We start from the raw sequence: 17,216 nt of genomic DNA, 5'->3' as shown, positions 1-17,216 counted from the left end.
TATCTAGTCAACACGTAAAATTTGAAGCCAGATATTTCTAAATATGGATTTTAAAATTGATTGGAAGTATGACATCCAAAAATTAAACTCCTCAACAAATGAGTTCAAGACTGTTATGAAGTTCTTTTTAGCAACTTCATCACCAATAGTTCATTACTTTGAAACTTTCAATTTATACAAAGTCATTGAACAAGGTACTGCAGTAAACATTGAAGAGAAGAGCAACAACTTGATGTTGTTTCACGGCACAAGCAAGGAGGGTGTGAATGGAATATTACAAAACGGGTTTGAAAATTCTCAAAAGGGTAAATTCGGACAGGGTGTTTACATGACAGAGCATTCAGCTGTGGCCTCTCATTACTCCGCATCACCTTTATTCGACTGCAAAAAACAAAAGTTTATTTTCGTCAACGAGGTTCTTGAATCAGACAAGCTTGAAACGGTTTCGTACACAAACTTTGACACAGTTGTCAGTACTCCGGTAAAAAACGTGTTTACCAAATACATGTACAAACTGTGCTCGAAAACTGCCGATGAAGATTACGAGACAGACCGCTTGGGAAGGAGGTACAGAAATACTGACCTTCCTGAGTGTAGCGTAAACGACGAGTTTGTTGCGGATTCGAAAATAATAATACCGAGATATCTGATCTGTTACAAAAGAAGTAAGACAAGGCTCGCCCTGGCAGTTTCATTTGTTGTTGGTGCTGTTTCAATAATTTTAAGTTTTATATAAAAGTTTGTTAGATTTACTCGGGTTATAACTTAAGCTTTTAAAATGTAATTTTACTTGTAGTACGATTTAATTAAAACCTTAAATTTATATTGTCTCTAAAATTTTAGATCTTTTTAGACCTTTGCTGAAATGATATCTTTTCCTTTGTGTACATACATATTTTTTATAAGTAAACAGTGTTTGAAATAATATAAACTGTTAAATATTTAAGTTTGACTAAAAATCCACCGAGAACATGGCTTATAAACTTATTGATCCCTTTAATACATAACTACATTTTAAATTGTTTTAAAGTATATCTTTTTTACATGTTATTTTTTTTAAATATTTTTTTTATCAAATAAAATACTTTTTCTAAAATAATTTTTATATAAAAATATTTCAATAGATTTGATTGACGTATTGATACTGTTATCATTGTTGTAACAGTCGCTTCTTGTTGTTAGAAAGTGTATTTTACATTTTTAGATAAATTAACAATAATAATAAATCTCAAGTTTTTTAGTTTTATAAAATGTCTAAGGTCTTGCAATAAATTATTTGAACTTAATTACTCTTTTCTATTAGAACTGTTTGTGAGTTTGAAAATATATAGAACATGAAATAAATTTAAGTTTAGTTATAGTTTGATTTATATAAATTAAGTAAATATTAAGGTTTTATGAATTGACAAACCTTTTGCACTTTTAACATGTGCGTTAATACTGCCGCAGTGCAGACTATAGTTTATTTGTTTATAACATTTAAATTTATTAAGAACAAAGTCAATTAAAAAAAAAAAACCAAAGGAACTATACTGAAAACAAATTATGAGTGGTAAAAGGTTTAATATCTATTATTATTTATAGTTATTAAAGAAGGTTATAATTATTACTGGCATAAATGTTTTTTAATTTAGAAAACTAAAAAAAGTATTGCTTAAATAATGCTATAACAAGAGTTTTAAAATAATTTGAAGTCGACAATAAAAAATTATTTATAATTAATTAGTTTATTTGGAACAATATAAAAAATTAACATTGAGTAAAAGTAATATAAAAAATAAAGTTTTGATTAAAGAAATCGATTAAGTTTAAATTATTTAAAAACTTTTTTTTACTTAATGAACAAAAATTGCTGTTTAAAAAAATCAAAAGATAAGGTTAGCATGTATATTTTTTATTGAACGATAGAAAAAAAACGCTCAAAAAGTTTGGTTTAAGGACTTAGTGTACGAAAAAAAACTTTCAGTTATCGAGACGTACACCGCATAAGTTTTAATTTGTTTGATTTGTATAAATTTTGTTGATCATTTTCGTTGAGTTTTTTGTTTTATTTTGTCCACAACTTAGTAAGTCAAATAAATATCAGTGTATTAAGTTTATACTATTATTTGAAAATTTAAATTATTATATCAACCTAGTTATCTTTTTGACAAACTTTAAACAACACTTCAAAAAAAGTGTTTTAAACCAAAAGCTAAACAAAAACTTTTACATCATAGATGCACAAAAAATGTTTAGTCTAAATATATAAAATACTGATAGACTTTAATGATTATTTTTCACATGAAATAATACGTAACTATTTAAAACTAGCTAAATTTTCTTTAAGTTTATAAAGTATTTTCGTTGATAAACGTAGTGGGGGAAAAATAGCATTATTTTAAATTTAAAACTTTTATTACAAAAGGAATTAGAAAATTAAAAAAAAAAGTTGTATTTATTTTTGAAACTAGATGTTAACTTTGATATAACTTTTATAAAGTAGTTCTAAAACAGACTTTTAAAATGACAAAAACTACTTCCGTATAGAAATTTTAACTGACTTGGTGATTAAAATAGTAGAACACTTTATAACAACTTAGAAAGCAAAATTATTTAGTCAAAGCAACTCTGCCGAAAACAATCATTTTTTATTTTTGCGTACTATCGAATACAGATGTGATATTTCTTGTTCATCACGAATGTCAGCGTAGACAATCGCCTCATCATTGTGCACTTCCGAAGACAAAATCTCTCGAGTTTCACACTGATGTATTTCAATGGTCGGTATATGTTGCCCGCCAATATTTGTTGAATCTTTATTTTCACTTGACAACTCGTATGAATTAAAATACGCAACATCTCCATAGCTAGTTGGTGGAACTGAATATATTTCGTCTTGATTTTCAAGCTCGTTAAAGTGATCATTATTGGCCATAACTTCATAAACTTGAAATGTGTTTTCATTGTTTTGAGAACTTTTAGTTATTGAAGATGTTTGGTTATTATATTTCCGGTTTGTGCTTTTATTTTGAGGCGATAGCGATGGGGTTATACTGAAAATTTTTTTAAAGTTAATAAAACTAACAAACTTACAGTATAATACAAGAAACTTAATTTTAGCTAAAGGATATCTTTAGCAGAATAGTAAAGTAAATTTAGTTTAAGTAGTGTTTTACTTTAATTTTGTTAACTTATTAAAATACTTTTATAGTTCTGTTTTAAAGTATGTAACTTTAAATAAATTAAAAAATAATGATTTACTTCATATAAGTTTCTTCAATAGAAATTGAGGATATGGCGTTCTTTGAATTTGTGAATTTTGAACTTTTTGGGTTATTACTCTTTATTTTAAGTTTTCTTTTAAAGAAAAACATCGAACTAAAAGTATTTGAGAACGATGTGTTGCAATTTTTGTGCAGTCTCTTTCTTCGTATAAGTACTATGAGAAATAACAACAGCACAAAGACAAAAACAATAAATGTAACTCCTACTATCGCTTTAGTGCTAAATGCTTGATAATTTTTAACAAAAGGGTCGGTGTTATTATACGTTGTGGTAGTGGAACTGTAGTGTGAGCTTCCTTCGTAAGAATCAGGTATTTGACAGATGTAATTTCTCTTTACATGACACTTTGTTGGTCGAATTTGAACATTTTCGCACTTTGTGTAGTCATTTGCATAAAAGACAAATTCACACAAGTTGCTCACATTAACAGAATCTTTTACTTTAAATGATCTAAACTTTTGTTGAACGCATTTGTTCTTTATGTAAGCATAGTCTTTAACTACCTTGTTGTTTTTAATACACGGTTTTAAATTGAATCTGTATTGATCCATATTTGGATAATCGTCGCATTCGATATTTCTTGGTTGCATACAATGTTTTACAAACTGTTTTAGTAAATCAGGTTCTATGAACTCTGCTAAAGCTCCTTTTTTGTTCTTGCAATCTTTGATTGATTCTCTTGCATCAAGTGAATCTTTTGATATCCAGAACTTTTTTTGCAAAACTGTACAAACATTTCCAGAAACCATCTTAGAATAAAATAATTTTATATAAACCTTTGAAATGTATATAAATATACCAACGTTTGTTAATATTGTTTTAAAAACTCTTTCTGTAGTCCGTATTATTGTTAACGTTACAAGACATTAAAGCTGTTTCTTAAAAAAAAAATTGTCTATAATTTGTGTATTATTTAACATAGTCAAATTAAGTTACAAAGACAAAACTTTTCAACCACCTACGTTATACAAAAATTTATATTGTTTTTAAGGACATCTGTCTTGATTTAGTCTAAATTTTAGTTTAAATGATCTAATTATGAAAAGCTTATTTTTTTAATTTTTATTTTTTAGGTTTGAAAGTTTTATAAAGGATTTACGTTATGAGATTGACGAAAAAATATAATTTTCATACTAAGCAATAACATCAAAAAACTTTAATTTATTTATCTAAATAACAACAACACTTACCACATCTTTAATTTGCAGTAAAAAAAAAGGATTTTAAGTAAAATAAACCCTAACTTTATCCGAAGTTTAAATTTTAACTAATATCGTCACGTTTTTATATTCGCCAGACACAATTATCACTTTTTAAAAAATTCAAAATCTTAGAAACAGTTTTTATTTATTAGGAAACATTTGTTTAATAACAAATGTGTTTCTATGTAAGACAACTATGCTAATTTTTATATGTTTATTTAAAATCTAATGCCAATCACAGCAACAGTAGTCTTTAAACAATAAAACACTTTACTTGGCAGTTAATATGTATATAATAACATTGCTGTTTTATTAGTTTTTGGACGTAATATAAATGTTTTAGTCCTGAAAAATTTTCTTAGTAAACTTTTCATAGAAGATACTAGTCAAATGATTAACTTAAATTGATTTTATCCTTTTTGCTTAATGTTTTAAGGCGTTACTTATGTTTGTACTAATTTCACTAAAACTTAAACAATGTTTTTCAATAAAAAAGTATAAAGTTTTAAGCGATACTGTCTACTAAAATCAAAGCTCGTCTAAATCTAATTTACCTGCTTTTTAAGCTTTCTAGTTTAAATATACTTACAAATTTTTAAGCACTACATACATTTTCTGTGAATTATCATTTATCAAAAAAAAATTGCTAGAAGTTAAAAAGTAAATAAGCTTAGCTCTTAAGATTAATTAAGCGAAATCTGTACACTCTGATAAATATTTTTTTACTAAAAACAGTATTAATATGAATCTTTTACTGTATTATGATATTATTAGTACACCTATTAATTGCTATGAAATATAGTTTTTAAAATTTTAAATGAAATACAAAACATTTATACAAATACCAGCTAAAATTTTCTGAATCTATTTTGTTTTTTAAACGAGCCAAAACATAAAATATTTTTTTTTGCTTGTTAAGTTCAAAAACTGAAGCTAAACTTATAAATATTGATATAAAACAAAAATATAGTCATACTTATGAAATGTTTTTAATCAGATGATCTATGAATATGTTAATTTAAACTAAAAGTTAAAATTTCAACTTAATTCTACCACTATCGTGATATGATTTATCACAACGTAATACTCGCTTTTTTTCGAAAGCAGCTAATGAAAATAAGTAAGAAAAAAGACCTACTAAAAAAATTCACATTTTAAAAATCAGTTTTGTATAAGATTAATATTTTTCAGAAAAGAAGGTTTTTAGTTTATATTATGTTATTAGACTGCAAACTTTAAACGTAAAGCATAAATTTACATATTTAGCATAACACATACTTTAGATACTTTGCCTTAGAAGTTCTTACACTACTTTAATTCCAATAATAATCAGTAATGTTTTAGGAACTAACTCAAATAAATATTCACAAATGTTTCGACTCTTTAATATTTAAAACTTTTACCGCAAAGCGTAGTCCAAGATACCAAATTTAATTTATACTAATGAAATCAGTTTATTTTAATTTGAATTATATTTAAATAGTTCAACCTCCATTTCAATTCAATACTATATAAATTGTTTAAATTTTTAACTAACTTAAATAGTATAACAATATCAATTTATTCAAACATTTTGTTTTGATTTTACATGTGCATCTTATTGTAAAGTACAAATGTATACACTTTTCTTTCGTTTATAAATATTATCTAGTTTTAAAATCAATTTAAAATAATATTATTGTTTAAAAAAATTAAAATTCTTGTATTTAAGGCGCTTAATAGTTTTAGTACAAAGAATTGGTGTACGAAAACAACTTTTCAGTAATGACAACGGATACAATTTAATTTCATTTCCAGGACTTATTTGTTAGGACATATGTTAAACAAATTTGAAATGTTATCGAAAAAATACAAAGAACAGTTTTAAAAAAAGTTTTTATGCGTAAGTTAGAAACATTTTAAAGTTACTTTTCAAAGTATACAACTTAATCTTATTGTTAATTAAAACTTTATCGACGCTTTTAGAAACCTTGATACTGCTAAAGTACTTATTATATTAGCAAAATCAGTCAGCATATTATTCAAAAAAAGATTTTTTGTTTATTTTACAAATGTAATAATAAGTTGTGTAAACTGCACATTTTTTTCTTCAAACTTTAACCTTTAGAATATATAAAAAAAAGTTTTCTTTTTGATCAGATAATAAACACTTGGTTTTTGACGATAATGTAAATATATTTTTCAAGTTAATCTAAAATGTATTGTAACCACAATAAAAAAATTACAATGAAGATTTTACAAAATAACCTCTAGTGCTAATTTATATTTCAAAATTAACAAGTAATGTTTAGTTAGAGTACATCAAAGTTAATTTGTTTATATATGTTTGATAATTTAAGTAAAGAATCGATAAAAAAAGACTTAAATAAGCCGCTTTTTGTTTCATATATAATATAAACTATAATTAGTTTATAACTACTTTAATTAAAGTTCTATTGCAAACAATAAAGGTTTATAAGTTAAAATATGTTTTATTAGGAAATTTTTTATTCAGAATGGGTTTTCTTTTATAAGTCTTAGTGTTTATTTTATATTTCATAAAAACTCATACCATTAAAGCTTACACTTTTACATATAATTGTACACTTTATATAAGTTTTTTTATTATGCAGAAATAGTTTGCTCGTAATCAAAATTTAAAATATGTACTGTACATAGTATTATAGTCTACTAGATTCTTAAGAGTTTATTGTGTTTTTTTATTGATCTCTAAAATGACAATTTTGAAGGTAAAGCACAAGTTACTGATTTTACTTAGATAGCATAAGCTTCAGATATGTACTAAAATTATATAAAACAAAATTTTGCAAGTACAATACTTTAAAAGATATAAAAAAATTTAACTACTTTACTTTAACAATTAAACTTTTCTAAACTTAGTAATATTTTTATTTTCTCAAAAAATTAATATTTATTTGTAAAGTTCAGCATCTTAAAAAAGGTGAAATGTTTCTAAAATCATCAAAAATATTTTTACGAAAAACTTAGTTAAATTTTTTTAACCTTAAAGCTATTACTACGTTATTCTTTAATTTGAATTAAATATAATATTTTGCAATTTTAATTTATATTGTAAGTAGCTTTAATCAACAATTTTTTTTTTTCTTACTAAAATGTAAGTTCAAGTCAGTACATTAGCTTTTCTATTAAAACAAAAGTAAAAAGATTAGGCTGGTTATTTTAATTTTTATACTTTTTATGACATAAATAAAAGTTTAAATGATTGCCTGATTCTTTATGTTAAAATTTAAGATTTAGACTAGAGTAACTTTTGTTTTAATAAGAATAAACATTTAAATTTTCTAGCTAGATTATGACTAATCATAATAACCAAAACGTTCTTTGCGCTACATTTGACAAATCTATATTTTCTAAAAAAATTATTTCTATAAAATTTTTTACTATTATAACTATGTTTTTTTAAACCAAAAACTAAATTACGGTAGTAAACTGCAGATAATTCATAGAAATAACGTAAGTTTTGGGTTTCTCAAAAGTTTTACGGAGATTAAGTTCTATAACCTAAACTTTAATTTTGTTTTTAGAAGTTGAAAATGTTTTCATAGATAGCACAATCGTAACATAAACACAGTTTTATTGTTGAGCACTTAAATATTCAAACAAACCGACATATTCTACATGTTTCAACAACTTTCTTAAATTTTCTGGTTAGGTATATGTTTAAATGAAAATAGATTATAAGACTTTTTTTAACATATAAGTATTAAATTAAACACACATACAAATATTTATTCTAATTTCAATGTTGATAAATAACTATTACTAGCAATCAAAGTAAGCACCAGTTAGAATATATAGAACTTTTATAATATCAATAATGTTTATTGAACGATAAAAAAAGCGCTCAAATGTTTGGTCTAAGAACTTGGTGTACAAAGGAACCTTTCAGATATCGAGTCGTACACCCCAATAAGAGGAATTATGCTTAGTTGCTCAAAAGTTAAATAAATCTTTATAGTTGTATAGTATGATATAAACTTAAATCTTATTAATACTTTTGAAAATAAAAAAAACTTTAATTTTTTTTTGTTTTGTTTTAAGTAGAAGTTATCTTTATTTAAAAAACTAAAATTTTCACAGTATTTGACTTAATTTTTATTAAATTTTTAGTAGTAATGTTTTTCTTTAGTAAAATAATAAAGCAAACAGCAAGTTATAATTTAAGTATCCTAACTTAAAAAGATACAGTATTCATAGGAAGAAAATAATTCAGCTTTACGTTTTCTTCAGTAGCCACATTAAAACTAAAAACCAAGTTATTTCTTTTTTTGTATCAATAAACTTTTATAAAATGTTACAAGGATTTAAAAAAAAAACTTTATATAGCTTCCCTTTCCATTTTACCAAACCCCTCTTTTCATTGTTTTTTAATAATTATAAAAAGTTTTAAATATTTTTTGATAAGATAAAATAGTTTTTAACAATATAAAGTTTGCAAAACGTAAATTATATTATATATTTTTAAATACATTTGATAACTATTTGATAACTACTACAAGACTGCTAACTTTTTTGTATTTTGTCAACATCCAACGTATATTTTTTAATTTTTTAATTTTCAACTGTTACCATTCAATCTTTTATCAATTTCATGCCCTTAATTTATTTTAAACTTTTTTCAGTATGAGGTTCTACAAAAGTACTTATAAAAATATGATTATAATTAAAAATAAACTTTACTACTTCATTTTATTTGCTTATGTATTTTTTCATCTTTACTTTAAAGTATTTAATAGATTTACAATTTTTTTATAAATTACCATACTAAGTATTTTGTATAGCCTTGCGGTGAAACCTACTATTTTAAGAAAACTAAAACAACTTTTACCTTCTGTGATCATTTATTTAATGTACACCAAAAGTGAAATAAAACAAAATTTTACTTGTAAGCTATCTGATATTCTTTATAAATAAAACTAGTCTTACAGATAATTTTTATCTTACGATACATGAATAACGAGTTTTAAAATAAATTATAATTTATGAAAAAATATTGTATTACAAGCATCAATAAGTTATTTTAAAATATTTTGAAACAAGTTAACTGTTTTAGAAGTTGAGTCATATCGTTAACAATATATTTTTGTTAGTATGCCAAATTAATACTTAATAAAATATGTATCATAAACACAAGAAAAAAAAATTCAAAAGTGTATAAAATGTATAAGAAACTAATAACTTTTGTCATAGTTTTGCAGTAGCATAAAAGATAAAGCGTCTGCCTAAATACAGTTTTGTATACGCGGTTAATGACCCAACTGCTATAGCATTGTATTGCTACTAAAACGTAAAACTAAAATTTCAGAATATAACGAACAAATTTAAAAAAGGTAACTGTTTCTACAAAGTTAATTTCAAATCAAGAAATTTTCATTTAGTTATAATTGTCTGAAAATCTCTTAAGATACTTAATATTTTACAACTCTTTGTTAAACAATCACGTAGATAAAAAACTTAAAAAAAAAAGCATTAACTTTAGCTTTATTTATACTTTAATCACATTATAAGAGACTCTCTATTATAACTTTAAATAGTTTATCTCAAGTTATTTTATGAAAACTCCATCAAATATAAACATATATATAAAAGTTTAATACTATCTACTTTATTGTGATAATTTTTGGTTATTATTGAAACAATATTCTTAAAAGTTTATTTAAGAATAGCATTCGATTGATTTTAAACGGTAGATTAATCTATTTTTAATTATCTTTTTTATTTATTTTTTTTTTTACTTCTAGCAAAACATAAACTAAAGTTCTAAGGATTATTTTGAAAAATATTTTATTCTGTATTAACTTTAACATGCAGTTAATATTTTTTATTATATAATAGTAATTATATTTATATTCTACTGATTAAAAAAAAAACATTGTTTTCCTAACTTTTAAACTACAGTTTTAGGTTTAATAAAACTTTCTGAGAACTTTAAACTGCAAATGTTAAACAGCTTTAGCTAGCATAGGAGGTAAGGTTTGCTACAAAGTTAATCTAAACAAAATCTAACTGTTATGTTTATTTTTACCAGCCGAAGTTTCACAAAACTTATTAATGTTAATATTTAGTTGTAGGTGCTATACAACTTGACTACTTTTTTATAAAAATGAACAATTACTTTAATATTTTACAACTAAAATGAATCTTAAATCTATTACTATTTTTGTAAAAACTAACAAAGTTTTTATTTTATTTATTTTTTTTTACTTTAGTCAACAACTTGCTTTTATTAATTATTAAAACAAACATTTAATATTGTAATTTGCTTTAAATTAAACAACTGAAAGTTCTAAACTTAAGGAGATTAAAGGATATTAGTTATAATATTAATCGATGATCACCTTTTATATTTTAATGTAAGAGTGAAACATTGTTTTGTTTATATGAAGTATGAAAATAAAATATAACAAACATTTAATGCTTACTTTAAGTTTTTCGTAATTAATTTGTGTTAAAAAATATAAAACAATACAAACAGTAGTTTATAGCATTTTTCAAAAGTTAATATAAAAACTATACATTATATAATACATTTCGAAAATCAAACTTTTAGTTAGTCTGTTTAAGCATTAAAATATCTAAAACTTAACTTCAAAACAAAGTTAAAAGTTGTGATGCTGTAGCAAATCGAAAAGTACCAAGTATATAAAAAATTTTAATTAGCCAATTTAGCTGTAAGGACTTCAGTTAAATTAAACTAAGAACATAAAATAAAGCAATTAAAACTTTTTTTTTTAAAGTACTGCTAATGTAAACTATAAAAATGTAAAACAAAACTCAAGTTTCTTTTTATTACAATTTAACTACCACTTTTTTTAACAAATAAAAGAAAGACAATCATTATTTAGATTTTTTTTTAGTCTAGTGTTTACTTTTAAATTATTTTTATTTATTTTTATTTTTTACTTAAAAAAAGGTTTTAATAATGAAAGTACATTTAAGTAATAAAAACATTCAAACTTTATTCTTAATGATAAAACATTTTCCGTTTTTAGGTAGCAGTGAAATGAGTATAAAATATTTTTAAATAAAGTTTAAACTAACAAGACTAAACATTTTAAGTAAAGTTAACAAGTAATATAATTTCTTTTAAGTATTTTATTATTCAAACTTTTATTCAACATATCATAAACAAAATAGTTGTAGTTAAAAAACTAATTAAAGTTTTAAACTTGTTTTTAATTTTATATATCGGTGTATTGAAAGCAACAAAAACTTATTTTGACCGATGTACAGTCTTTTTCTCATTGTTAGTGTGTAGACATATTTCCTTACAGTTTCTATTCATTGTCAGTTGTCTTGCAAAGCTCACAACCACACATAGTACGAGTTTTGTTGCTGAGACATTTGTTGCTGAGACATTTGTTGCTGTGTTATAACACTGTTGCAAGCTTCGTCCACGCGGTTGCTTTCACAACTGACTTGTGGCTCGAACTCTTGTTGTTGCTGAAGCTGGGTTTCGTTCTGTGAAGGGTTGTACTGCGTGGAAAAGTAGTGACAAGGCTGCAAATTTTGGTAGTAATGGCGCTGAGACTCGAGCATTTGGTCCTGGTAAGAGTTAATGGGAAAGTTGGGTCTGTTCATCAGACTATTTATTGAAAATTGATGATACAAGTCAGCTGACTTCGCTAAGTATGATGTAGAAGAATTCTCGTACTTTATTGTATTACTTTGTTCATTGTCTGTTTGATCTACATCGTTCTTGTGTGTGGGTTGTATCGAAGTTTCTTGACTTGTTTCATAACCTGGTGTTAGTGTTGTGTTTATTGTGGTATCATCTTCTTCGCTTTTAATTGTAAGTAACGATACCTGCTTTTTTTCTTTGTCAACTTTTCGGCCTTCAACTTCAGAGTTGTTAACGGAATAGTTTTGATGATTAATATGTGTCTGTTCACTTGTAACTACAGGATAATCATTTCTACTTTGACAAATTTCGTTTTTATTAGATGGTTGTTGCTTTAGTTTTTCTTGCAGTATTTGAAAACTGTGCAGATTGTAGTCTTTACCATGACTATCATACTCAAACACGCTTTTCTGCAACAATTCACGACTTTTTTCAGCCCTGCGTGCTAGCTCATATTCCCTAAGTTTAGCTTTTTTTTCTTCCTGCTTTTTTGCACACTTAAACCTTTTTTGTCTGCGCAAGTAGCAGCCATTTTCGAACATATTGCTTGCCTGTGGATGTAAAGTCCAGTAGCTACCTTTTCCAGGCTTGTTCGGCGATCTGCATAATTTTTTTGTTTGCTATTTAAGCTAACTTAGACTAATTATTATTTGTATATTATATCTTTATTACCACGTTTAAATATGTTGATAAAAATAAGTTTTAAATAAAAGCTTTAACTTCTGAACTTTTTTAAACTATAGTTTAAAAAAAAAAAACTAAGTTTGTATAACAGCATTAACCTATTGACACGAACGAAGCAGTCGTTGAATGACAGACTGTGCCGAATTGAATTCTGCCATTTTTGCTGATTGCTGCGGTAGAAGGGAAAAAGGTCCATTATCCACTGGTACACTTCGGACAAGGTGGTCATCTTGGTTCTGGAAGCCTGGATGGCCATCGTTATCAGGCTTATGTAGGAATAAGGTGGTTTTGCGTGGGACATCTTCCTGTTATGGTACGCCTGATTCTCGTTTTGCGTTGAAGGCGTGTAACCGCTGATTGCGGCCAGGGTCTCGCTCATCGGTTGGTAGGATGTTGAACCTGGAGTTGAACCAGCGTACACAGCGGCGGAAGTCTGACCGAGCCCGTAAGTGGGAGCTGACATTGAAACAGGGCCCGCGTAGTTGTACTGTGAACTTGCAGGGGTTGAAGTTGAAGCAGAATAACCAGGTTGGCAGTCGGCTGATTGGAAACTAGCAGAGGATTCTGCTGAGTACATTTCTAAAAAGTTTTGCGAAACTTTATTTTTGAATTTAAAACTAACTCAAAAGCTTTCGTAAGCTTCTAACAAGTTTTGGTTGGCTATGCAGTTTTTACTTCGAAATATAGACGAGAGAGCGGTCCACACGAAAAAAAACTGCTGTTTGCTGCGGAAAGAGCCGAACAAAAGAAGCGAGCCTCAGTAAACAGAGCATGAACAGGTACAAAGGGAGAAATGGCTTCAGGTGATCAATTGTCGTTCTTATCTACTGTGCGGATGTAAGCCAATAAAATCGAATTTTGTGAATTCGTCTTCAATCGACTAAAATTCTAAATGGTTTTCTAGGTTGCAAAGAGTTTGAAATCAAATAAAAACTAAAGTGATACTTTTAAGAGAAACTTTTTGTTTTGATATTAAACCTAAAGTATTGTAAAATATAATCATTATGCTTGATCTAAACTATTTTAGGTTTTTGAAAAAATTCAATTTTGTTACCTTTTATTATACTACTACTCTAAGTTATAAAACATTGTTTTAAATAAGTAAGTAAATAGACAGGTAAATTAGTAGTAAAATTTAACTTCATGTTTAGTACCTCAATAATACTTTAATTTCACTTATAAGCGGCTTCTAAAAATTCAATTTATTAGTTTTTTTAACGGTTTACTGTAGACAATTGAGGTTGTACTATTTTAGAAATTAAAAAAAAAAATTAAAATTTTTTTTCTATAGTTATCATAATCAACTATACATTTGCTGATGTATTTAGTTCTTAAGCTCCTAATAACTTTTTTATGTACTTTTGCTAAATATAGCATCTAATTTTACTAACCTACAAAATCTTCAACAAAAACTAATTGTTAAGCGGCATGAGCAATAATAGCTCAGCTGAGAAAGTATATATCGAGGGAAGGCAAATATTTGAACTCGCATGCGGCTTCCCCAACGCGTGATGGATCGAGCTGATGAAATGAAAGCGAGTCAGTTTTGTTAAAACTGCCGCTTTTCATCACAATACCCTGTTGTGTTGGCGCGAGTCGAAATTTGTTTGAATTGCCGTTTGCAATAAACAGAAACGTGTTTATTTTTAGAAACGCTTCTATTTTAGTATTTTCATTGCTTAGTTCTTTAGAAAAATTCATTAATTAATTTATAATTCTAATTTACTTTCATAAATATTTTTCTTTAAACTTGTAAGGTCTTAATCAAACTTTTAAGAAGTAAGTTGTTGAATTTTTTTTTGTCTTTTTTTATTTATGTTAAATTTTATAAAAAGATATGGGCCTTCATTTATTGAAAAAATACATTTAAAGGTAAAACATAGCTCTAAACTTACGTAAAAGCAAAAAATAATATTTTACATCAACTAATTTTCTTTTTATTTAATATCAAATCATATTTTAAGTTCAAGTTTAATGAAATACAAAAACACATTATAAAAACAAAATGCTGAAGGTAATAAATTTTATAGTTAACTTTTTAGAGACAAATTAAAGTTTTGCTGTACAAATTAGTGAAACAGTTATTCTAGCTTTGAAAAATCTATTCCCTTATTTACTTAAAGAAAATTAAGCAATGAAAAATTAAAATTAGCAAATATTAGTTTGCAGCATTTAATACGTTGTTCAAATTTACCCTGCACAAACAACATTTAAGTTTAAACTAGTTTATTTATGCAAGTAAGAATATTTTAATAACTTAACACGCTTTTGTTTTATTTAAATTACAAAGACAATAATTAAAGTTTTAGTACTGTAGTTTTTATTATTTATAGAGCTTGAATAATATTTTATTGTTTTTTACCAGTAATACTGTACAATTTTGTTTGTTTAAATATTTATGCTAATAAACTTCGTTATGTTTAGAATTAAAATTAAAACTTAAAACAATGGTAAAACTAAAATATTTTTGTAAAACAATAAAGAACTATTTTAAACATTCCTAACCGAAGTTTATTTATTATCATTTTTATTTAAAATAAGTAGATATGTATTTGCAGAAAAAAAATTAAAAAAAAATTGTCAAAGTGTTTATTTATACTTGAAGTGTTGTATAACTTATTTAGAGTTTTCGTACTAAAAAATTTGTTAATTATATGCTTTTAAAAACAAAAAATTAAAAAGTTTTTACTACTTTTTTTATTTGTTTCGTATTGTTTCTTTTTAATAACGTTGGTTTAATTAAAATCAACAAAAGTTTTATTTAACTAGGTAATACCTAAAATTCCATACCTAAAAGCTCTTCTTAATTTTTAGATAAGTTAAATTATAAATACCTTTTTTTAGTAGTTAATACTTTTACCTAACTAGTTTTACGACAGGTAGTAATTCTTGTGAAAGCACGTTATCAGTTGTGCGGAAATTTCTCACAAACTCAATGGGAAGAAAACGTTAAGCAAGCAATAAACTTCTATCCTAAACTCGTAAGTAAATATTGTCTATGATAAAAACTTTTCTTAGATGCTTGTAACTAATAAACCTTTATTTTTAATTCTATAACAACCGAATAACCTGTTGCGTTACTTCGACAGTAATTTAAGTTTATAAAGCTTATACAGAAATTATTAATCAAACACTTTTAAATATCTAAGTTCTTCTAAAAAACTTTTTATGTTATAGACGTTTTCCAGCAATAAATTAAAAATGTTAACCCTAAAATGACCTAAAATTGGTGTTATCAAAGCATTTTTCAAATGAACAAATAAACAAAACAAGTTTGACCTCTTAACAATAGAAATGTTTTGCACCAAGCAAAAAGTGTAAAATCTTGTTCAAATAAAAGACCTGAAAAATGACAATAAATTCTTTACAGTTTATTTTTTTTAATTTTTCTTTATATTTTAAGGGCGTCACCAAATCTTGTATTAAATTTAAATGACTTGTGCCCATAAAAACTCTTTCTTTGTTTCTGTTTTATATATAGAGTTTTATTTAAGCTTTAGTATTTAAATTTCAATGCCTTCTTAATTAAAAAGGAAAAATTATTTTCGACCTTTATCCTTTTTTATTCATTTATTTTTCCTTAAGTAAATAGGTTTCCAGTATTTATTACACAGTTAGGAGATTATCCCTTACATAACTTTTTAATAAACATTTTATATTTTGTCAAATTTTCTATGTAAACCTTCAAACTCAATTCTATTTTTCATAATTGTTCTACTAAAAATTTAAAGGAAATAGCTAATCTTGTCAAAGATAGATAAACATTTAAAAATTAAGCTGCAAAACTAAGTTGTTGTTTTGTTAGTTTTGTAAAAAAAATATATAAATCCCAAAAACTAATTTTGAAGGTTTATTAAGAAGTTTTAAAGATTTCAATAAAATATAGATTAACTTAGCCTTATTTAATTTGTTGTTAGGGCACTTTGTAACAATGTTTAGACTTTAATACAAAAAGCCAAATTGCATAATATACGATATAAAACTTACAAAAATCTTATATATATATTGTTAGTATTTAAACTATTTAAAACTTATTTACTAAGTCCATTTATAAGTTATATTTTCGTATATATTGTTATGTTTGCTTAGTTTTTGAAGTTATATTTAAAACTTGTGTTTTACTTCTCACAAATGTTTAAAATGTTTGAAAAAAAAAAACTAACTGTAGCTAAATCTTTTAAAATCTTTATTTTAAAAAACTATATTTTTTAAACAAACCTGTTAAATAAAAGTATCAAATGAACTCTAAATTAAAAATAAAATTCGATTTATGCATTGCTAATTGCTAAACTAATAGTTGCAGTTTACTTACAAAACAAACTAATTATGTTTATATTGAAATTTTGCAGCAGTACAAAAATGGAAGTTCTTATGTTCATTTATTTTGCTACATGTGATCACCTTAAAAATTTGCTAAGTTT

At 25.1% G+C, this 17,216-nt stretch overlaps 1 protein-coding gene across 1 annotated transcript; it reads right to left on the bottom strand.

Annotated features, from left to right (window-relative positions):
• Window positions 1-2,566: 2,566 nt before the first annotated feature.
• LOC145838667 (uncharacterized) lies at window positions 2,567-3,908 on the bottom strand. The gene is made up of 2 exons (XM_082946292.1): window positions 3,244-3,908; window positions 2,567-3,035 (listed from the first exon to the last, which is right to left on the bottom strand). The coding sequence occupies exons 1-2, from the start codon at window positions 3,855-3,857 to the stop codon at window positions 2,624-2,626; spliced, it is 1,026 nt and encodes a 341-aa protein (XP_082802418.1). The 5' UTR covers window positions 3,858-3,908; the 3' UTR covers window positions 2,567-2,623.
• Window positions 3,909-17,216: the final 13,308 nt, after the last annotated feature.

Source organism: Thalia democratica, chromosome 6 (genome assembly GCF_965202585.1).
Source record: "Thalia democratica chromosome 6, ktThaDemo2.hap1.1, whole genome shotgun sequence".
Taxonomy (NCBI): Eukaryota; Metazoa; Chordata; class Thaliacea; order Salpida; family Salpidae; genus Thalia; species Thalia democratica.
The sequence above is the reverse complement of the archived record's forward strand: the minus strand, read 5'-3'. Positions and strand labels throughout refer to the sequence as shown.